This window comes from Corapipo altera, unplaced genomic scaffold, assembly GCF_003945725.1.
Source record: "Corapipo altera isolate COAL_440 unplaced genomic scaffold, ASM394572v1 23, whole genome shotgun sequence".
Taxonomy (NCBI): Eukaryota; Metazoa; Chordata; class Aves; order Passeriformes; family Pipridae; genus Corapipo; species Corapipo altera.
Genome location: NW_020884878.1, coordinates 9,476,493 through 9,500,268, shown reverse-complemented (window position 1 = coordinate 9,500,268; position 23,776 = coordinate 9,476,493). Strand labels below are relative to the sequence as shown.

Below are 23,776 nucleotides of genomic sequence, written 5' to 3'. Positions count from 1 at the left end.
CATGCTCATGCACAATTCTGGAAGCTGTTATGTAAACACATGACTGTTTTAAACACACACTGGGGCATATCAGTATTTTAACCGTGTTTATGTTGTTTACTGCCCATATTAAAATATCAGTGGTCTCAAATTGGGTACAGTAGATAAACATTTCTTTTAAAATACAGTATGGGAGAAAATCCAGAAGTATGATGTCATCAGCAGAGGGATGAGTCTGCTATGTTCAGGGAGGGGCAGTAAAACCAGAAGTAAGATTCATTCATACTACAGAAGGAGCTTGGCTGTTCCCAGAGACGTGTTGCACTTCACTCATTTGTATCTGCTTAGTAGTGAATTTGCAGTCAAGGTATGTTTTTCCACTTCTCTTACATATGAAAATTTCTTATTATTTAAAATCAATGTAGTTTTTTTTCTTCTTGAAAACCACTAATTGAATTCTTAATGTTTCTGGTTCAGTGACAAAAGATCTGATGTTGTTATTTTTCCAGGAACACAGAGGAGAAAAATAATTATTGCTAATGTAATTTTATAACTTCTCAGGGTTTGCATAAGTGTAGAGTTTACAGAAAAATGCTTTATTTCAAATTACCCAATGTATCAAAAACACAGGGTGCTTCACCTCCTGCAGATACTATCTAGTGTACAGGCTATGGGACAGTAAGGATTTCTCCTGTCCAGAAAATATTTCATGCCTGTAATCATACTATGGGAACAGTTTCTTTCATCACACAACAATAACCAGAAAGTACAAGCAGCTAACTTTGTTTTCAGCTGAAAAAATTACCTACAAAATAATAGAGAATTCTTTTCTGTACATACTGATAATTTTTTCTCTATTTACTATTTTGATTGTAAACTTTGTTGGGCAGGATGTGAGAGTGTGTGTGGGTGTGTATCTTATGCTGCTAACCTGTCTCTGCATGGTTTAAATGGCAAAGGTTAAACATTTAAAGTTTTTACTTATACTATAAAGAAGAAGAAAAAGTTTGGATGACCTTTAAGATACACTATCAGGTTCTTTCTAACATCTGTATGTAAATAAAAAATTACAGTAGGAGCATGACTTAGAAGATGCCGATAAACATAAAGAAAAGCTTAGAACTGGGATTGTAATCAGAATCATGTAACAGAAAGAGGAAAAGTTGAAATATATGTTATACTTTTAGCTATTCATTTTCCATTACTCAGTATCTTAAGAAGCTGTCCTAGCCTAAATAATAGTAAATACCCATAAAGTCAAAATTGTTCAAATAGTTTGGCATTAAAATTCGTGGTTTTATATGCTGTGTGTAATCTTACAGATGCCATTTCCTAAGATAGGGGTATACTTTTATCATAAACACCTGTACATATTTTCTTAAGAAACTAGAAAACAGTTAGGGAAAAAAAACCCCACCTCTATTTTTACAGCTGAGTCTCTAGTATTGAAGTATCAGCATATTGAGAAATATCAGTCATATGGTTTTTATCTTGCCTGCTCCTCTCTGAGAATGTGCAATCACCAAGAAAAAAATTAAGGAAGCATCTTAGCACTTCAGGATCATTGGTAGACTTCCAAATATATTTGTCTTGTTTTCAGTATGAGCAGTGAAAACACAAAGAGAAAGGATAAACACACCAAATTTAATAAAGACCTTGAAATAACCAGAGTACAGATGCCTCCAGAAAATCTTTGTCAAGTTTTCCACTGGGCCTCTGAGCACATGCTAGAACAAGACTAATTGTGTTACTCAGAGTTACCTGAACATTTCGTACCGACAATCTAACAAAAGAATAGTTTTTCCTACTGAATTTAAGCTTCCTGAAATGAGCACCTCATTCTTGCACAGGAAAAGAGTTTTAAAAATTCTTATAGCTAGGTAATATTCGAAGTATTTTCTCAGGCAGAAAACAAAAGGAATTTGGGAGAATTTTAGCACACTCATTATGAAGACCCTAAAACTTGTTGTTTAAGAATAGCCAATGTTTGATAGTCTGTTCTTCCTGGAAAGAAGGGGGTAAAAATCTCTTAGATGCCTAAATTCCACTGTTTCCAAAATTACAGTAGGAAAAAAAAAAAGGAAAGAGCATATTGCAAGTCCAGGAAAACTTATCAGCAAATAGAGCTTTGCTTTCAAAACAAATTCCCTCTCAGTAACCAAAGCAACAGGAGTACACCTGAACTCGTTAGCAGTGCTAATCAATATGAAGTTAAAATAAAAAAAAAAAAAAACTGAGAAAAATGCCATTTAGCTAAAACCTTCACTTTTCCTTAAAATTACACATTAGCCTTGTTCTCTTGTCCCTCATGTCTTTTTAAAACTCCCTGTCAGTGTTCCATGCAGCTGCATTTCCCCCACCTTATCTAAAGGTTTATCTTCCTTCCTTCTTGCATTTAGCATACTTCACGTAATGAGCTGAAAAGTTATGTGTCTGCCTGGCTGGCACACAGCTGAAAAAAACAGAGTACTTTGAAGTGGAGACAAAAGCTGTCCTTTGCCAGCCCTCTGTAACCGGGGTGACTCTGGGTGAGTGGGTAGCTACAAAAGAATCACACCCTACAGTGCAGTCTTTGAGTGCTCACTCACAAACCCAGTGGGTGGCAGGCAGACAGCTCAATCAGCTTCTCCCCTGGGATTAAGAGGCAGGAGAGGGCATCCCAGAACTGTCACAGCCCTGAGGTAGGCAGGCTCGATCACAGTGGGAAAGCACAGAGGATGAGAGCACCAGAGCAACACTTTGAATTTGTGCTCTGCAGGTTGTCTTCATACAGATGAAGTTGTAACTACTAGTGATTGCCACAGTGGTGACACCTCATTTACTTAGAAGTAAAGCTAATGAATGGATTCTGAGGGACCCTGGTCATGGTCCAACACTGCATTAAGGAGTTAAACACTGGAGAACAGGTGCAAATGGGATACAGACCAGAGAAACACAGGGAGTAAAGTTGCCTGCTGAAAGCATGTGTCTTCAGTCTGATGATAAGCAAGTCCAAAGCATTCAAACATTGTGGCAAAGCTGCTGTATCAAACTTCACCAAAATACTTCAGGACTCTTGATGTTCCTTGAAAGGGTGGACTTGACTCAATTTTGCTGCTGTGCTGTATTTAACTCCCCTATATGTTAGCCCCTCAACTTGATTCAACAGGGTTGGGCTGGTTTGTGTGATCCCTACAAACAAATCTGATTATCCAGGTTTGCAGATTCATTAGTACTGAGCTTTGCACACTAAGGTATGCCAGAGTGGTGATAGCATTGAAGACAAAGGCACACTTCAGACTATGGCTAATTTGCAGAGAATGTCAAAATGCAAAAGTTCATTTTTCCCACTTGTGTTATCTGAGATTACTGTTAGAATCCACAAAAAAACGGTGAGTGAGCTATGATTAGAGGTTCAGGTCTCTTTAACGTTAACAAAATTTATACATGCATGCCCAGAGGCAGAGCTGGCCACAGGTGCTTTTCCTCCTCCATTGTTCCTGCTTTGGTAGAAGGGAGTACACTGCAGGTAACCTTATAGGGACCCTCCCCCCAATGTCTGGAGGTGGGCTATCCCTTTGCCATGACTGTAAGATTTCCTATCAGCTGTCTGACTGACTGAAGGGCTACTGCTCTGAAGTGTCATGGGTTACAAAAGGTTCCCTGCCAGAAGGGTGATGTGATCCCTCTACACAAACACATGGAGCACAGCAATAACCCAAGCCACTTTCCTCATGTGAAGAGTAAGCTGTCTGCACAGCATGGGCAGACCAGTAAAGAGGAAGTGTTTCATTTTTAAAAAAAGCAACTGTTACGCTTTCACAATTCAAGGGTGGGACCTGATCCTTAAATAGGTAAGTAGGAAGACAGAAATATTGCAGTACGCGTTTGCAGCTTTTCTCTCAGCTCTGCGTGCACCTCTCAGCACCTCTTTCTCCAACAGTCTTTCTCTATAAGCTATATTCTACACTCTCTGTATTACATTTGGCTTCTGTTTAGATTATAAACTCCTTGAGGCAAAGCTTGTCCCTCTGCTTGCACAACTTTTGCACATTGATTATACCTGAAGCCTCTGGCCATCAGTGTAACACAGACAGTATATGTCAGTGTCTGCAGAGCAATGCTCCTGGTCCTACTTGCTAGACTGTGGAAAAAAACACACCAGGCAAACATCCAGATGAAGAGACACAAAAAAGTGGTATAGGCTAGAGCCTCAGCTGGACCGAATGCTCCCAGCGCCACCTAAATCAGCATCAGCAGGGGAATGACAGTGTATAGCAGATGAGGTCTTACAGATCTATCAGCAGAGAAGAATGATTCGCTTACTGTTAGCCTGCTTAACGAACATTTCATTGACACATCCTTTTTTTCTGGTTTCAGTCTCCAGAGGGAAAGGTCTGTGAAAGGCTTGTCTTCCTAGGTGTCAAATCAGGAGATTAGAAAGCAACTTATTCCATGTCTCTTCCCTTACTTATCACAACAGGTAAACTTTTTTCTGGGACACAAAATACGCTCCAAATCAAATTTTAGCCTCTGTAACTGTATAGCTTGAGTTCAAGGCTGAACTTCAGCCAGTGAATCTTACAACCAGTCTAGTGTCATCAGGTTATTTATTATAATGGTCTCATCTGAGTCTGTGATACGTGAGCTCAAGGATGACTTTCTTATTTCTTTCCTTCCGGCTGAGTCACCTTAAACAAACCCTCCAGACACTGTTTGTACTCTGGAGAGCCCTCTCACATGCTCCTCGTGCAGGATCCTGTTTTACCTGCTCAAGACCAGCTCATAGATGACCATTCTCCTTGGCATCACCTAGAGAGGTTTGCCGTGCCTGGTCCTTCTAGTGCTGGGAGAGCACACAAGTCACTTTTTCCCAGAATACACAGCAAAAGGGCAGACAAATGCTTTGAGGCACTAAAGGAGACTAGGAAATAATTGCTTTGTGGAAATTCTATCTCCTCTCTCTCTATACACACACAGATGTATATATAGACACACACATATATACACACTCACATGGACAAACACGTATACAGATTTGCTAGCATCTTGTCAGAGATGTAAAATACATGTCCTTTTGCATAATGACATTATCCATGCAGGCCTGTCCTACACATTACTAGGGGAAAATCCTACATGGAGCCTTCACCACTTTCCTCCCAGATTTTTTGCCTTTTACAAAACAATGAGCAAATATTTTCATCAGAAGTTTCTGATATGTCCATCCATTAGGATCAAGAGAGTTCCATTTGTTTATTTATTTTTCTTTGTCTGGGTAAGAATCTTTTTTTTTTTGTTTCAGTAAATGCCAAAATTTCCAAGTCATGAAGATCTGGGACTATTACTCATGGGCAGATAAACAAGTAAATGCAGTTATCTGCTTCCAAGCCTTCAATCTGTGTAGAGATTTACAGTAAATAGCAAACTCAAATAAGATGGAGAATTTAGAATAGCCATTTACAAGAACAAGGGCACCAGTTCAAGACTTAAGAGCTTTCTCAACAATTTTATTCTATTTATTTTTTTTTTGTCCTCTGTGAGTTGCAAATTCATTTTCAAAATGATACTATTCCAACCTGGTTGAAGTAGTCATAATGAATTAGACATGAGTGCAGTTCTTGAATGGTTGGGATATTGGTCACAGAAGTTTTAATTTATTAAATGTGCATTTTTTTATAAACAGCATGTCCAGGCAGGTCATATAAGACAACTATGTGCTCTTGCCTTCTACTTATGTCTTTCTTCTCAGAAACTTTTTTTTTTTCATTAAAAGAGTCACCTTATAGCCCAGTAATTACAGTCAGCTGGCTCAGCAAAAAGGACATTTCCCAGAAATAGAAGGAAATAGAAGTAACAAAGTGCAGTCAGTTTTGTGTAGGTGTTTCCTGCAATGTTGTGGCAGTAGTCTTTTTTTGAAATGTAAGACAGCAATTTTTTTTCTTCTACAATACATTTTGAATACAATTCGAATCATACCACAGTTTATACGGTCTGAGACATCTAGAGCTTTGTTCTGCTACACTTTGCATCATGTATCACCATAGACAGGTTAAGCAGTTTCCACTGTACATTTGTCTATGGTTTTAAAAAAGTGTTACATGGAACATATCAATAAGGTTTGCCTTAGAATAAATGGACTGAGGTCAAATAACTCTAAAAAATCAAAGAGAAGTTTGACTTTAAACACAAGAATCAAACAATTTCAGATTTTGGACTATTTTGAAGTTGGGTAAAATAGAGATCCATACTGTGTGAACTCTCTAAGTTTTCTAACATTTTAAATGAAAATCCCAGATAAAGCATATACCTGACTCGGGTAGGAACCCTTATTTGTTGTTTGGTTTGGAACCCTTTTCTGTCTTGGGAAATTATACCCCTCTTTTTTCCTTCTTCCTTACTTCCACCCCAACATCAGCATTTATCCTTCTTCATCCTTCTTTTCTTCCCAGCAGCAGCATTTCTCCTCTGTTTCCCTTAGCAGCATTATGTTCCCTTCCAGAACTCACATCCGCTCATTTCTCCGTCACTTGTTCCTGCCCTGACATCCTGCCATGAGCCTTTTTTGCCTGCTGCAGAAAACTGTCGCATGCAATTCTACACAGTGCTTTATGTTCCATAGTAGTGGCAAAAGTGATGGTACACAAGTTCAAAGGTGACATGATTAACTTTAATCACAGCATTTTTCAAAATTAACAAAGTTGGTCAGAAGATAAAATTCCAATTTCAGAGAAAAATTGGTAAAGAGTCTTGACATTTTTAACAAAAGCAAGAAAACAAAACACAGAACAAATCCACACAGAGGATAAATCTGCCTGGGAATGGGGAGCACAGATAAGGGATTTTGAAAGAGACATCTTCCTTCTTAAGCAAGTGCCTGGGGGATAAACTGTAGTGAATTGGGCTTCTTCATTCTATCTTTTTTTTCTGGAACTGCTCCACTTTGTAAAGATATTAAACTCTTGGTTGGCCAAAAAGAGCAAGAGTGGATCTGAGTCTCCTGTTCAGCTGTGGGCAGTCAGTACATCTTTTCCTCTGCTCAAAATCAGAAATGACATCTTCAAAATATTTTCTGTTACATTGTCCAAATCTTTTGTGAAAAATCTCTCTTTTAAAATCAGTTTCTTCAGAAATTTTCTTTTTTTGATAGTCATTTTAATAGGAAGAGAAAATTCCCCTCCTCCAACACTTCAAAAAATATCTCCTACGTAGCTGTCGTAACACGTGTGAAACACCAGAAAGCGTGATCAAAAACTGTGACAGAGTAGAGAGGCCCAATCCCCTCCCTCTTGGACCACTCCCCTTTTGATGCAGCCCAGGATACAACTGGCTTTCTGGACTGCAAGTTCACTTTACTGGGTCATGTCCAGCCTCTGATCCACGAGCACCCCCAAGTCCTTGGCAGGGTTGCTGTCGATCTGTTTATCCCCCGGCCTGTATTGATAATGGGGGTTGTCTTGACCCAGGTGCAGGATTCTGCATTCTGCCTTGTTGAACCCTATGAGGTTCACAGGCCCATCTCTCAAGCTTGTCAAGTTCCTTCTGGGTGGTCTCCCTTCCCTCTGGATGGCATCCCTTCCCTCCAGTGCGTCAACCACATCACACAGCTTGGTGTCATTGGCAAACTTACTGAGGGTGCACTTGATCCCACTGTCCGTGTCAACAACAAAGATGTTAAACCTTTCCTTTTTCTTAGTTTTGGGTATGATAGTTCTTTGAAGGAGCTGTGGCATATACTAAAGGAATGTGTCTCTCTGACTAGATTGTTACCCTGTATTTTTTTGTTGGGTCTGACATTCTGGAAAGAGCAGATAGACATATCTTCTTTGTGAACACCAGTGCTCAAACCCTATGTATACAGAGTGAAAAACAAACTGACTGCATCAGGTTCCAGCAAGGCTCTGGCATCTCCTACTGCTAACAAAGGGATAACAATAAATTAATGCACAGTATAATTTCAACACACTGGGAAAGCCTGAAAAGGCAAAAATAAAAATGTAATCCAAACACTGACTCTTGTAAATCGGCACTGTAAATCACACTACTTCTCAGCTGGAGAAGTGTCCTGAACTTTCCAGACCTCTCAGTGTTGAAAGCCACATCCATGTTAGTACAGTTTAATCACCAAATCCCTATCAGTATGCATTTGAATATTTAGTTCTTCCAATAGAGATAGGGTGTATTCCCACTTAAGAACCAGAGTACCCCTGGGTTTTCAGCAGAAAAACAGACTCCATTTGAATTCAGGTTTTATCTGCTGTTACTATCAAGGTAATTGCAACACTGTTTGAAATTCACTATAATTACTCACACACACCATTTCCAACATGTACATCTGGCTTTGAGCTTTTCTTTACAATATACACACTATGGTGATTTCTAACCATGCTAACTGAAAACTAACCTCTTTCCAATTGTAAATGCTTCATGTACTGGCTAAGTGAGGAGCAAATACATGAAAATAATATGAAATGACTGTCCCAGCTGCTCAAGAAATAGTGTAGCAGGATGTGTTTGATCTAGGAAGGTCAAAGCAAAATGACTTTCTGAAGTTTATCATTTAAGAAGTGAGGTACGCTATAGCCTAGGCTTCTCCTTGAGAAGGGAACTCACCATTGCTTGCGATGCCACACTCTGCTTTTAGTTCTTAAAAGAACATGAAACACAAAACAAACAAACAAACAAAAAGCTCCAATTCTTTTAGTAAAAACAACCTGCCATTTAGACAATAAGTATTGTGTCATACTTGTATTGCCTTCCATGACACACATTAGTGATGCTGAGGATCATTCTCTGACATGGTCCATGAGAAAAACTATTCAGGAAGTTAAAATCTGATAGCTACACTACTTTAGTGTAGCTGTTGTCAGAGGTTCTAAATTAAACTAGGACCTTCTTCAGAAGCCTATGTATTAGGGGTGCTAACTTGAACAACGTGGGTAAATATCATCTCCTCTGAATTCCACCTGCTTGAAATTAAAGATGTAATTTTACTTAAACATTATACAGTTAATCATACATTTTAGCCTATTCTGTTGTCAGAGCCCAATGTGCTGTTCAAAAATTACACCAATACTCAGTGAAGCCATCCATATGTCCTTTCAGTGAAAGACATTAAGAGAACACAAGGCATTATTACTAATTTACAGGAAGGACTGATTCTGCCTGTGATGCCTTCCGTGCTAAGGACTCTGCTTGCAGAGACCCATCAGTATGTGGCTCAGCAGTAGAAACAGCAGTAGTGACTGAAATGTTTCTAGCTGCTGACAGGGATGACTTTGTAGTTGCAAATGTGTTTTTCAGACATAATATGGTAAGTTAGAAAATCTTTTATTTTTTTTTCAAAATACAACAGAGTAAAATAATCAGTTACCTGTATGATAAGAAATGAGGAAAGCAGTAGCTGTCAAAGAAATTGATATTAGACTTTGGAACAACAACCAGTCAGCCACACGTTCTGTGAGCTTCTGATATTTGCTGTTGGAGACAGTTCAGCTTCTCTCAAAGGCCATACTTGCGAAAGACAGGAGCGAATATGTGGAGGAAATGCTGCATTATTGCAAATACTTGACAACAGTAGAAACATAGTGATTGGAGGCACTGGAGATGGCAAATCTCTGCTTTTTTCATAAATGGCTGCCAAAATGTTCTCAAGGTGCTAGAAGTAAAGTGCTTTCAGGGCACAGAGCCAGTTTATCTGAAAGGCAAATCACTCCATTAAGTATTTAATGCTCAAAGGGACCACTACTGACAAATACTATTTAGCCATTAGACCTTCACATTTTACCTAGTCATGAGAACCTAATGCTGCTACCCAGGGAAAAGAGCAGTATTTCATTTGCTAAGAGAAAGGAGTGGCTAAACTGAGCTGAAGAGATCTGGTGGGATTAATGCAACCAGTGCAAAGCTTTAGAGAACATCCACGTGCATGTCAGTGAGGGAGACTTAAGTGGAGGTTTGTGCACTGCTGAACAACTCTTTTGTGCCTCCACTACAGCAAGGTAAATAAAGGAACATCAGTTACCACATCTTGGGGAACTGATATCCTTCAAGATTTACAGCTTTTTCATTTTATAATTCCCCCCTGATGCTCTACTAATATCGTTCATTTCTTTCTGCAGAGTATTCCCATTGTTCTCTGTAATGAAGATATCAAGCAATTTATGTCACTGGTCCACCATTTCAGTGCTCTCCTGTCTTTCATACTGAGATCAAGCCTGTAACTACTCAGCTAGTCAAACCCCAAGACCAGTTCTGAGAACCCACCCTAAGAACAGCTCCTCCAAGCCACCTAGAAAAACTGTCATCAAACCACTTGAAAATTCACTCTTTTTTTCCAGCTTATCTGTTTTTGGCCCAGTACTTGCAATAGTTTTGATCTGTCTGGATTTCAGGAAAGGTTGTTTTCTAAAGCAGGAAATTCTCACTTTAACAAAGAAACATAATCTAGCTGCACAAGCTACTCTTGATAAAATCACAAGCATTTTATTTCTTTATCACTGGATACAGGTTAGCTTAGCTATTCAGTGGGCTCAGGGTATTGTCTGCCAGTTGAGAGGCACATTGTACTGTTTGATATCATCAGACCTGCTGCTTCAATGGTATCAAACTCCTACAATGGATATTAAATTGATCTCAGACTGCTAGTGTGTTAAGCTCTGAATTTTGTAGTGGTGATGGGATACAGCAATTCCTTGTCTACAACAGAGAATTCTTGTGGTACCTGCAATGCTCAGAGGAGTGGATACAACCTCCTTTGTCCAGGTTCCAACCCGGTAAATCTACATGTCATATCATACAACTCAGGAAGTTTATAGTCTTTCATTTGTCTTCAGTTAAACTGTGCAAGTTATGATCATTCAGCTTTGTAGTCAGACACCATGAATGCAGCAGGGTTAAGGGACATGCAAGATTTCAGCCCCAGGGCAAGATTTAGGTTTTTCCAGTGGTCCCTGTGTGGTTCCTGGGGCCAAGGCAGGCTATTTTCACTGCAAGCAGGACTTCTGCTGGACAAATGTGCAGTTTGGTTGACTTCCACCCACTGTTATTTGGAAGACAGTGCAATGGGGGTAGATATTATCAAGCTAGGCATTGAACCAGCTAGGAACAGGAATAAATTAAGTTAATAAATTATCATCTTCTCAGGAATAGATCCAATGTTGAGTGTAAACTCTGAAGAGATGAAAAATGTGAGCAAACCATAATCTGATCATTCCCCCGATTGGAAGAAGCCTTTCAGTTAATGATGGAAACTAGGGTGTTTGTCAGTCTCAGCAAATAAGACCAGGTTTTGAGTTTATTTCACCCACAGTACAAACCAAGTGTATTGTTGTTCTACCTAGAAATAATCAGGGCCCCAGACAGCACTGTCTCCATCAAGCACATTTCCATTCCCCTTCACCTGTGTTACTTGCAAATTTGCAAGGGCCCATGACTTGCATCCACCATCTTCATCTCTTTATTTTCCTCTGCATCTCCTCTGTCTGTGTCTTTGAGAAAGTGAGCCACTCAGTCTGAAGGCTGGATTGAGTAAGAATCTTAAACAAATGCATTCAGGGATGAGTCCTATCCTGGCATTATTTAAAATGCCTGCTTAGGGAAGTAGCAGCATTCCTGCTTATATTATGTTTTAAGCTAGTGCTTGTCCACAAAAGCACCAAAGAACTTGAGAAAAGGAAGTAAAAAACTTGATGCCACTTGCAAGGTTTGACCCTGTACCCCTTACCTTACCAAGGATGAAATACAAAACATCATTTTGGACCAAATAGGAAAATCAAGTAGAGATAACCCAAAAGAATGTAAGTCAGACAAGGCAGTAAATGGACGTGAAGCTCAGTGCTATACTCAGAGTTTTCTGAAAGCAAATGCTGTCAACGAAGCTCAAAATATCAGTATGCAAAAGCAGACTGATCCAGTATCATATACATGGGAAACCACAGAGGACTGATAAGGCTCAGTGTCAGAAGTGATAGGGTTCACCCCATCTCTGAAAGAGCAGACACAGCCTGTGAGTGCCCTAGTCCAAACCTGAACCCTAGGGATGGGCTGAATCTGCACCATGCCACAGTTTCCATGAAAAAGTTCTCAAGGAAGAATTCTTGTTGTTGACTGTTCGTCACTCCTGTAGTGCTTTTGCAGTCCTATTCCTACTACAGCTCCCAAATTTCTCACTCTACTGACGCTAAAAGGCTAATTGTTGGTTGAGCTTTGGACGAGCGTTCATGGATAACCCTATCTGTTCTTATATGGGAAATGCCAGAAAGAACAGAACAAAATACCCTGCCAGCCTTGCAGGGTGAGCTTGTGGTCAGTTTTCTCCTGTTTGAATATTTTCCTTCCCCGTTGTCAAAACATTTTGAGTAAACACTACAACACACACGGAAAAAGTGTAGATCCAGCTGTGACTTGAGTGTGTTGTGCAAGAGTAACGCGCTTTGCTGTAGGAGAGTCAGAAAGTTATCATCTTAGTTCAGGGACACACAAAGCTTCTTGGGACTCGTGACACCAGATTGTGGAGCAGAGTCACACGAAGTTGAAGGGGGCAGGAGTGGGGTAGGCAGGAGTAAACTCCTGAAGAATTAAAGACTTGAGAAGAGTAGCAACTAATTTCATATTCACAAGGAGAGGGAGAAAAAGTTGTGAGACTGATATCATAAACCTTGCAATTCATTATATTCTCCAAAGATGAAAAATTGAGATTCAATAGTTATTTAAGTATTTATACTAATTTGAAATAGCTTCATAAAGAGAAATGCTCTCAATCAACATTACTTAATAAGCTTGTGGTCTCTTAGTATCATCATCATCATCATCATCATCATGGCTAGGCTTCGCGAATGAAGATTTGGGAAAGGCTCTATCCACATTTCTTACATGGCCTCTTAGTATACAGGCATGTGAATCACCTGAGTTCCAGATTTTATTCCAAGTTAAACAGAATAGAGACTTGGAAATAGGTCTTTCATCTGCCCAATGACTACAAAGAAAGGAACAAACTCACTTATGGTTGTTAACACTTAGATTTAAGATCTTTGTATACTTCATTTCTTCGCAGACATATACTGTCTTGAGACAGCTGGAGATAAGGGAAAAAATAATTCTAAATCAGAACAGCTTAAACTTTCTGACTGTGTGCTGGGAGGGGGTAAAAGACAGTAGTATCTGTTTTAAGAGCGGTTTGATAGTTTTTGAATTAGACTTCTTTCTGCAATAATAAAAGTTGCTGAGAAGTACAGGAAGCTCTACTGTGTTTGCTAATTCATCGTGTATAAAAGAGAAGGGAAAAGCTGCACAGCATTAACATAATAGAAATATCCAGGAAAACAAATGCTGAACCAGCAATTAAGGTTTAAATTTAACTTAGGGAATGGTTGCTGTGAGCACATCACTATGTACAGGTTTTGTATGCATCACATTTTCAGTTCTTGATGGACTCATAGTGGCAGACCTCATTTGCTTTAATTTATAAACTCTTTCTAATATTAGCAGAAGATTTATTGTGGAAAAATAAATGAGGGATTTACCCTCATATTTCATTCCTTCATCCAAACTACGCCATGCTATGATATGCCTCAAAACAACCCTAGAACAGTGTTCAAGGGATTTGGCATTTTCTATTATTTATTTGCTTATACCTTTCCCTCTATAATTTATTGGCACTTTGATGCAGCCTTTGTCTGCAAAAGGAATGCTCTCACTCAGTGTATCACCAACAGCAATGTTTTGATAGGATACTTTCTGAAGTCCAGGATCTGTGAAAGTTTCCATACAAGAGTTACACAGCTCCAAAGAACAGCTATGTGAGCTAACACATGTAACAAAACTACAACTAAATCTTTATGGCAAGAGCACTCCACCTAACCCTTGTGCTCACCACTGACTGGAAGTGTCCATGTAGCCTCATAACAGATCACCTGAGAAATTTTAACAGGAAAAAGATTTCTGAGAGACTGAACCCACTCACATTTGTAAAAATACTCTTAGTAAAATTACTGCTTGCTTATTATAATAATACATGGCATTTATAAATATTACAATAGGAAGTTTAGATGATCAGAGCTATATCGCAGCACATTTCTGATTAAATGTGTGTTTTCTCTTCTCCATAATTCTGAGATGGAAGAGAAAATATTTCTTCAAGGAAAGTGGTTAATTTAAAAAGTTATTTCTTGCTGAACATTTTTAGCATATGTTGCTCTTGAGACAGTTATGAAAAGCTAAGATATAGATAGGCTTTATGTCAGTTTTGAGCTCTGAAAACTAGGATTGTTTTAAAGGACTAATTCTCAGGAGACTCTTTTCCATATCTGCTTCTGCTATAATTCTGCATTTCATTTTAGAACTGTAATGCTCTGTTTTATAGTCTCTGTAGTGGTCTATCACACCTAAAGATTTTCTTTTTTTCACAGTGGAGTTATGCCTCCCACCCTCTAATGCTTGTGCTAAGATCATGGGGTAAAGGAGCCCCAGCAAGGTAGAGGGGTGCTTCAGAAAATCCAGGGTATCTTGCTTGTCTCCAGAAGACCTCTCAGAGGTCCTATATCATATACCAACCCCATACAGGTATCCCAGACAGCCTGCACTTTCCAAAATACCTATATCCAAGCGCCTAAATTGCCTTCCAAATACCTGGCCGTTGCTCTCCCTCAAAATCACCAATTTTTTTAATTGTCTCTATGCACACTGAATACAACTCCTCAGGTCTTCAGTGAAAAGAAAAGCAAAACTCCCTATTACTATACCAGACCGATTTGTCAACAAATGTAGATTTCTATTTTAATTTCCTGTGCATTCCTCCTGCTTCACTGCCTGAATGTCTCTGCTTAAGTATTCCAGTTCTTTTTCTCTCTCTGGCATTTTCTTTCTTCTCTAACCTCCTAACTGAAGCAATATAAAGACTAGAAAGGTAAACAGAACAGTCAATACATGCTGAAAGTTGGCTCCAGCAGCCCAGTGTGGCACATGGTAGTCCTGATGCAGAAGACTAACTTAGCATTTAACAGTCTCTAGTATTCTCCTCTCAACTTCTTGCTGCTCAGGTTCTGCTTTCCTGGCACCCAGGTTGCTTTCTGTCATCCTCTGAAAACACCTATTAACATAAAAAACCTTCTCTCTGGCTTCTTCTGTGACTTAGATGAGCCAGTTTTGTGTCCCAAAATTAAAAATAATTTAAAAAAAATAACTTTAGTGAAGGCCAGTTCCCATAGTGCTCTCAACAAAGGACATAAGGAGCCTCATTGGACAAGGGCACCTCAGTAAGCTGGGAAAATCCAACAAGCTAGAGCACTTGCTGCTGAAATGCAGCTTTTAGAAACTTGATCTAGTGCAAGGTTCCCTGTCCATGTCAGGGGGGTTAGAACTAGATGATCTTTAAGGTCTCATCCAAACCAAGCCATTCTGTGATTCTATGATTTTAATTTGATGGCCCTAATCTACCTGGAATTTTCATTTATTAGCACAAGAAGCACAAATCAAGGAATTTAGGATAATGCAGGTTGGAAGGGACCTTGGAAGGTCTGTAGTACAACTTCTTGCTCAAAGCTGGGTCAGCTACAAAATCAGATTATGCTACTCTGGGCTTTATCCAGCTGGGTATTTAAAACTTCTGAGAATGACAAGGCTGAAATTTAATGATTTAATAGCTGGAGAAAAGTGAAAATTCTGTGTTTTGGTCCTGAAACACCCTCTAATGTTAAATTTATTATTTCCTGGTTCAGATTAAATACAATTATTGTACTAAAACTGCTCTATCAGAACAGCAACATCCAGCTTTGGTGAGATTTGCACCATTTTGGAGGGCATTTTCAGTAGAAAAGTTTCTAAAATATTGATGGTGTCAAGTCACAGGTCAAACACAGACTGTGATTCAAATATCACCACCAATCTGAACTAAATCAAAACCCTGTTCATAATGAGTCCAGTCTTTTTCTGTATACAAATGTCCTGTATATATTCAGCACTTCTCTCTGAACCAGTTCATATTTTCCTCCTTCTTCCACCTCTCACCTTCTCCAGCCATTCTGTTCTTCTCCATCTCAGTTAAAACTATTTTATACAGAGATAATACCTTTCATCAGAATCATCCCAGTTATTGGATGAGATGTATAAAAAGCATTGAAAAATAACTTACCGGGTTGTTTAAGGCTAAAAAGTATGGGATTTTTTTAGGAAATTATAACCCTGGAGAGTTATAACCTTAGTCTAAACTAAGAACATTCAAAATTTCATCTTAGGAAAAAAAATGTTATGCAAAGTACTTCATTGCACTTGATTGGCCCTGTACTCTCTTGTTCTTTAGTTGATTACAGACCATATTGGAATTGAATGGTTTCATCTCCCAGGGAGAAAAATTAGTAGCCTCTGCTCACCTTAGTCCCATTTTTATTGAAATAACTATTTTAACAGAACAACTTTCTTTTTTCCTTTTTTCCTAACACAGTTGATGTAGACACCCTTAATGATAACTGCAGAGTGAGAGCTTCTTTCCATTGTGTGCTTCAAGTTTACACACTGAAGAGTATCTAAAAATCACACTTTTGAGAGGTAACTCCTCTATATATTTTCTTTATTGCCTTAATTTTCTGACAAATTATGGGGTTCATTTGTGATAAAAATAACTTTTTATTTTGTAAGGTTATTTCTGCCCCAGTCAGGTTCCTGAATCTGGTTCAACATGAAGCCTCACGAACCATGAGAGCAGCTGTAAGGTAAAAGGGACAGTGAAGGGTGAATGAAGAGCAGGAAACATTTAAGTTAACATTGCCGCAACAGCGTCCGCTGATCTACAACCTCAAATGTGCTAAACCCCATTAGAGATTCATTATACAAAAATCGGAAATTAAAAATTAAAGTCATGGGGGCAGTAAAAGCAGAACATTTTAGGAATGTTTCTGGCACTTCCTTTATCTCTCAAAAATAATTAATGCCTCCACAATACAACAGAATTAAAAGGACATTCTGAGAACGTTTCGGAACACATTTCAGAGATGCTACAAGAGTGATATAATGTTACCTTTTCACATTCAGCCAGGCAAAGATACAAATCAAACCCATTTTGTCACCACAGAGAGGTGTACAAGCAGTCTCATTGAGTTCACATTAGATGGAAACGAGGGTCTCAGTGAACTGGGGATAGATGACAAAGGTGATTTTTTTCAAGAGTAAAGGCTGCAAGAAGAGGAGGTTGAAATAGAAGCTTTGAAAATAATCCTTATGGAGAAGGTAAAGAATTTATAAAAAGAATGTCTTGTCTATATTTTTGTTCATACTAAGCTCTGAGTGTAAGTCCATCACAGAAGCTGACCTCAATCTTCCAGCACACCTTTGGGTTCCTGCTGAGCAATGCCTTTGCTCATGCTATCCCATCACATGTGCTTCAGGCCTGCTAGACCTGTAGGTGTGGAGCTGAAGGAGAAATTATGCATTGAGATTCTTTCGGTACAACCTCTTACTAAATAAAACAACTTACTGAGTCTATTAGGCTTACACTCCCAGCTCCTGAGAGTAGCAGCAGTATTTACACAGACTCAGCAGGACACGGGCTTCTTTGCACCCACCACACTGCTGAGGACTGCCCTTACCTACAGCAGCTTTCGAACTCCTGATATTTCCCATTTCAGTTGCAGCAGATCTGTCAGGCAGACATGTTTTTTCTTCTTATGGCTCTGACAGTTCCTCTGTTAAATTTGGGGCTTTAGCATAAAGAAGCAAGGCTGCCAGGCTAATAGGCACCCCCAGCAAACACCTGGCTGTTCAAGTTGGGCTCAGAGATGTTCAGGAGGACAAATCCACACAAAAAAATGCGTAGTATCAAAGCAGGCTTGGCTCTGCACAGAAACACAAAGTTAGAGGAGACACTGTGGCAGCCCTTGGGTGTTTTGCTGTTTCTTTCTGTAGCTAAACTGTTTTCTAAAAAAGCACCATGTCACAAGTCAGCCAGTGCCCCTCTCAGTTTGCAGCCATTCACTCAAAGCCATGTTTGTCCTCCCAGCTTTTCCACTCCTCTGTGCCACTGACACCCAGCTGTATATAGAGCTGTATGTATGTATGGCAAGCCATCTGTATGCATCTGAAAACACTTTTGGCCACTGACAGCACTTAAAAGAAACCAGGTAATTGTAAAATTCTGCTAAGGATGCTACAGACTGGGTGTCATACTTACCCTTCATAAGGCCTTGATAAGAAATCCCTGAGATGAATGGAAAACAGCTGCTCTCTAGGCAATGTTCATCATGCATGATTGTCCATCACAGAAATCTCTCATTTGTAGAAGGGAGGCCTTTGGCCCACTCTTTCCTTTTTCCTTGCAAATTGGACTATGCAGGATAACACCAGGACTGGGTACCCATGCTTTTTAATATTCCCTCTTTTGCTCCAGCAAACCACATTATAGCAGTTAACATCATAATAGCATTTATCTGGTTTAGGCCCCACCTTTTGTCCCTGAGGATTAAATTGGCAAGGTTAATATTATGACAATCTCAGAATATACTAATTAGAAATTTCACACCTTGTTTCTGCAAGATGTAATCAGCGAAGTCACAACAGCTTTAAAATACACTTTACAAAGTCCCTTCCTTACTCCCACAGCGTAGATTATTGCAGGTAACATTGCAATAACCTGAATACTTATTACATATTTCAGAACTTGTCCTTGCATAACACTTGACTGAGAACATCATAAGACTTTAAGTTATTCACTATATCTTCGCTTACAGTAAATGTTTAGCACAGTATAAGGAAAGGTTAACACCAGTGGTGGTACTAACAGAATCATGAGTTCATTAGCTGTAGGGCTTCATCCTGATGCAAAACAGATTGTGAAAAACGTTCACCTGAAACATCATACCCTATCTGGGGAATAAAGCTGTCCTGGAGCTTGCTCACATCCAAGCATTAACTGAACTCTGACCCTTTTTACCCTGTCATTCCATTCCTTAGCTCACAGTTCTTGATCCTTCAAGGGCTTTTTGTTCCCTTTCATCATATTCCCCTTCTTTTCTTTCACAGGCCCCAGCACATATGCCTGTAGCATGGATACTTTTCCTACACGCATAACATTCTAAGATTAATCACTCTCCTGGACTCCTTGGCTTGCTGATAAACTCATGCCTGTCTCCTGGCATGCTCCCTCCAGTGCAGCATGTACAGGTCAGTTCTTGAACAGCAGGACATCCCACAGGGTTACCAGGCAATACCAAGGTGCACTAGTGACTCTGCCCAGCCCTCAGAGTTTTCAGGCTATGTCACTGGTGACCACCACCTTTTTGGAGTCCTACTTCACTTGCCTGTAATGACAATCCAGTAGTCCAACAACTACAGTTGATTAGCCCCTTTTTCCTAGTCCCTCTGCAAGGGTTCTTAATTTGTAGCATTGGCAGGATCTGTCCATCACTCACTCAAAGTATCCCTGTATGAGTCGACCCCAAAACCTTCCTCCCTTGGCAAGGGCAGTGTCTACAAGAGGCGCAGGGCTCACTGCCTGCCACATAGCCCACCCTGCAGCCCTCCGTTGTTGAAACATTGCCTTTTGTACCCAATGCTATTAGCAAAAATATTCTAGAACAACATGAGATAATTGCTGACAGTGGGGTTAGTGACTGTCAAGGAGGAGGTAACTCACAGTAGGAGCTGCACGCCATCAGAGTCAAATTTAGCCCCCAAAGGGATCCCTCAGAATCAGTAATGATAGATTACTTCAGCTGGGCAGTGTTTCAGTCAAAACTGAAACTCTGCTGGGATATTAGGCCTGCCTTGCATTGCACAGAAAGTATTTGTAGAGAACATGTTAGAGGATCAGAGTTATTTTCACCAAACTATAAGAAGATGTCAAATTACTTCCTTTTCTTAATTGTGGCTTTGTCAATCATAATTTATTCAGTAAGCACATACTTCAAATGTCTTTCCTATGCTATACAGAACAGCATCAAGCACATCTTTTTAGCACCACTGAATTCGACACAGTTCTTGCTCTGCAGGAGAGAGTGTAAAATGTTGAGGGATATGACACAGAACCAGCAGCTAGCTTAACAGTGAACAATATGAGATACCAGGTACATCTGTCCTTTAGGAGACTATGGCTATCATTATATAGTGATAAGAAAACAAAGTAAAGATGAACCTCCTCAAAGAATTAACAAAGACTTGCTGCGGCTTGGTACCGGTGAATAAAAGCTGGTAAATATTCTCTTCAGTTAATCTGTTCATAACAATGCCTGTTGTTGCTTCATCCCCTCTGTTTCACTCGCCCAAAATTGGTCCGCACAGTCCACAGCAGCGCAGTCTGTGAAACTTTCAGCGAGTACATCTGGTGCCTGTGAGAAAGCAACACAGGGAGTTGTAAGCCTGATCAAAAGCTACACTTTTAGAACATTAGGAAAAGCAGAGACAGCTTTTCTTACTGTGTCTTTTGCAGCAATAAGTTAGAGGCAGCAGTCTCATGTCACCTATTTTCTTTTGCACAGAAATGGTTTCCATCACAACTGAAAATGTTACGGAACTGTACAACATGACCACCCAGGAGCTCACAGTCAGTCCAGCAGATTTCCACAATAATTCAGGAGTGAATCAGATAAATCCATATAAATGTGTTAATGAAAATGTAGAGAGATGGTTACACGAGTATCAGCCTGGATTCCTCTGGTTTATATTTGTTCTGGGAGCAATAGAAAATTCCTTTGTCCTCACTGTCCTGTGTTTCCACAAGAGTAGCTGTACAGTGGCTGAAATTTACCTAGCAAACATGGCACTTGCTGACCTAATGTTGGTCTGTGTTTTACCTTTCTGGGCCATTAATATTTCTAATGAATTTGAATGGCCTTTTGGCCTGTTTCTCTGTAAAGCTATCAACATTATGAGTTACATGAACTTTTATTCTAGCATTTATTTCCTGACACTAGTGAGCATTGACCGCTACTTGGCCTTGGTGAAAACCATGTCCCTGGGACGGATGCGACGAACCGTCTGTGCCAAATGGAATAGCTTTGTAATCTGGACATGTGCTTTGCTCATATGTTCACCTACAATGGCATTTCGACAGTTACAGTATTTTGAAGAATACAATATCACAGCCTGTGCCCTTATTTACCCAGCCAGCTACTGGGAGCCTACAAACAACTGCTTGCTGAATATTGTGGGTTTCATGATCCCACTCTGTGTAATTACCTATTGTACTATACAAATCATCAAAGCCTTACGCAGCAGTGAGCTACAAAAAATGAAGGCAGTCCAGACAGAGAGGAGAGCCACCATGCTGGTCCTCACTGTGCTCTTGCTCTTCATCATTTGCTGGCTTCCATTCCAGATCAGCACATTCATTGACACAATCCATTATTTCGCACCCACGCTCAAATGCCTGGAAGACATCAATGAAATACTGACTCAGATAGCTGTTTACTGTGCCTTTAGTAACAGCTGCCTGAACCCAGTCCTGTATGTAATTGTGGGGAAGCACTTCCAGAAGAAGGCTGCAGAATTCTACAAGGGCTTGCTCCCAAAGAGGTTCAGCAAATCACAGTCTGTGAAGATGGAAAACTCCCTGGACACTTTAAGAACTTCCATTTCAAGTGAATACCCAAGGAAAAAGTCTATTTTGCCATTACCCCGATAGCAACATTTTAGGAAATATTACAGGAAGAAAGCCTTCTAAACATATCAGTCTCCACTACCAGTCCACAGAATAAACATGTGGTAGAGTTCATCATGCGGAGGAAATCAACAATTTGATCTTAATGGAAACTCCATGCAGAGACCTGCTTCTAATATTATTGGACATTTTTCATGACTGAATCCTATTTGGTAGCTTACTTACATTTTCATGGCTGAATAATATTTGGTGCATGTATCATTTGGAATGTTTGCATTTCTAAGGTGTACATACATGTACATACAGTTCTCTGAACAGAACCCCGGCTGTTGTCAGGATTGTGAAGCTACTTATGGTACCCATGCATCGTGTTAGATCAGATTTTTGATCTGAGAGGGGTTTGTATTTGAGTAAGTTCTGGTACGTGAATCCCTTAGGATTATTATTCATATGGATTTTTAGGTGTGCTCATCTTCTGGGCTTTTAATTTCTCTGATCAGTCATCCAAAAGTATTTGATTGTTTGATTGACAAGAGGTGCCTTTTTGCAACTGTTATTCGCCTGAGCATGTATCTATGGAAAGAAGCTCAAAAAAGGTAAAGCAGTAGTGGAAGGAAAGCTGTAGCCAGCTGCATGAAGTTAGCTGAGTTTTCTTTATAACAGGAGATTCTTTACCCCTTCTACCTTGGGGTGAAAACATTCACTCCTTTTGAATGCATGAATGTTATTTACATTCATACCTACACTTCAGCTCAGAGACTTGGTTTTTCAGTATTCACAAAGCATAATTAATATTTTTAATGTTATTTAATGTAAATATAAAAGCTCAGCACAACAAGCATAATGTCACAAGCAGAAGAAACTGAGAATATGAAGGAGAACATCATTCAATTACATTAGAAATCTAACTGAAAATAACAGGAGTCTTCAAAGTTCAGGGTATTCAAGAATGGCCTTTTCAGACTCTAACAAAACCTATATTTTATTTGTAGAGTTAATCTGTGTGATTTTAATACAAGATGGTTTTTCCCCAATTGGACTGTATTTTTGATCTAAGTTGAGTTTCATAGAATCACAGAATCACAGAATATGCTGAGTTGGAAGGGACCCACAAGGATCATCAAGTCCAACCCTCTGCCCTGCACAGGACTATCCCCAGGAGTTCCATCATGTGTCTGAGAGTATCCTCCAAATGCCTCTTGAACTCTCTCAGGCTTGGTGCTGTGACCACTTCCCTGGAACCTGAGCCTGTTTCAGTGTCCAACCACCCTCTGGGTGAAGAACCTTTTTCTAATATCCAACCCAAACCTCCCCTGACCCAGCTTCAGGCCATTCCCTCTGGTCCTGTCATTGGTCACCACAGAGAAGAGATCAGTGTCTGCCCCTCCTCTTCCCCTCCCAAGGAAGCTGTAACTTCAGTGAGATCTCCCCTCAGTCTCCTCTTCTTCAACCTGAAAAGATCAAGTGCCCTGAACCACTTCTCACATGACTTCCCCTCAAGGCCCTTCACCATCTTCATTGCCCTCCTTTGGACACTCTTCAGTAGCTTAATATCTTTCTTATATTGTGGTGCCCAAAACTGCCCCAATATTCAAGGTGAGGCCGCCCCCAGTGCAGAGCAGAGCGGGACAATCCCCTCCCTCAACCGGCTGGAGATGCTTTGCCTGATGCCCCCCAGGACACTATTGGCCCTCCTGGCTGCCAGGGCACTGCTGACTCATATTCAACTTGCCATCGACTGGGACCCCCAGGTCCCTTTCAGGGGCACTGTTTTCCAGTATCTCATTCCCCAGTCTGTCTGTATATCCAGGGTTGCCCCATCCCAGGTGCAGAATCTGGCACTTCCACTTGTTGAACTTCATATGTTTGGTGATTGCCCAGTCCTCTAACTTGTCATGGTCTCTCTGCAGGGCCTCCCTGCCTTCCAGGGAGTCAACAGCTCCTCTGAGTTTTGTATCATCTGCAAACTTGCTTAGTATCCTCTCCAGTCCTGCATCCAAATAATTTATGAAGATGTTGAAGAGCGCAGGGCCTAAGATGGAGCCCTGTGGAACCCCACTAGTGACAGGTCGCCAGTCTGGTGTTCCCCCATTCACTGTTACCCTCTGTGCTCGACCCATGAGTCAATTGCTCACCCACCACATGGTGTGTTTATCCAGCTGTGTGCTGGACATTTTGTCCAGAAGGCTCCTATCAGATACAATATCAAAAGCTTTGCTGAAATCCAAAAAGATTACA

General features: G+C 40.1%; 1 protein-coding gene across 2 annotated transcripts; it reads left to right on the top strand.

The window, feature by feature from the left end:
- Positions 1 to 269: 269 nt before the first annotated feature.
- BDKRB2 (bradykinin receptor B2) lies at positions 270 to 22,785 on the top strand. 2 transcript variants are annotated; one of them, XM_027638396.1, is made up of 3 exons: positions 277 to 346; positions 16,394 to 16,497; positions 20,418 to 22,785. In XM_027638396.1, the coding sequence occupies exon 3, from the start codon at positions 20,420 to 20,422 to the stop codon at positions 21,560 to 21,562; it is 1,143 nt and encodes a 380-aa protein (XP_027494197.1). In that variant the 5' UTR covers positions 277 to 346; positions 16,394 to 16,497; positions 20,418 to 20,419; the 3' UTR covers positions 21,563 to 22,785. The 2 variants fall into 2 exon arrangements, with proteins under 2 accessions (XP_027494198.1, XP_027494197.1); XM_027638397.1 differs by lacking the exon at positions 16,394 to 16,497 and having other exon boundaries at positions 270 to 346.
- Positions 22,786 to 23,776: the final 991 nt, after the last annotated feature.

What these genes read in the sequence shown, in the direction of transcription:
- BDKRB2 (XM_027638397.1), top strand. Translation starts at nt 20,420, where the DNA reads ATGGTTTCCATCACAACTGAAAATGTTACGGAACTGTACAACATGACC.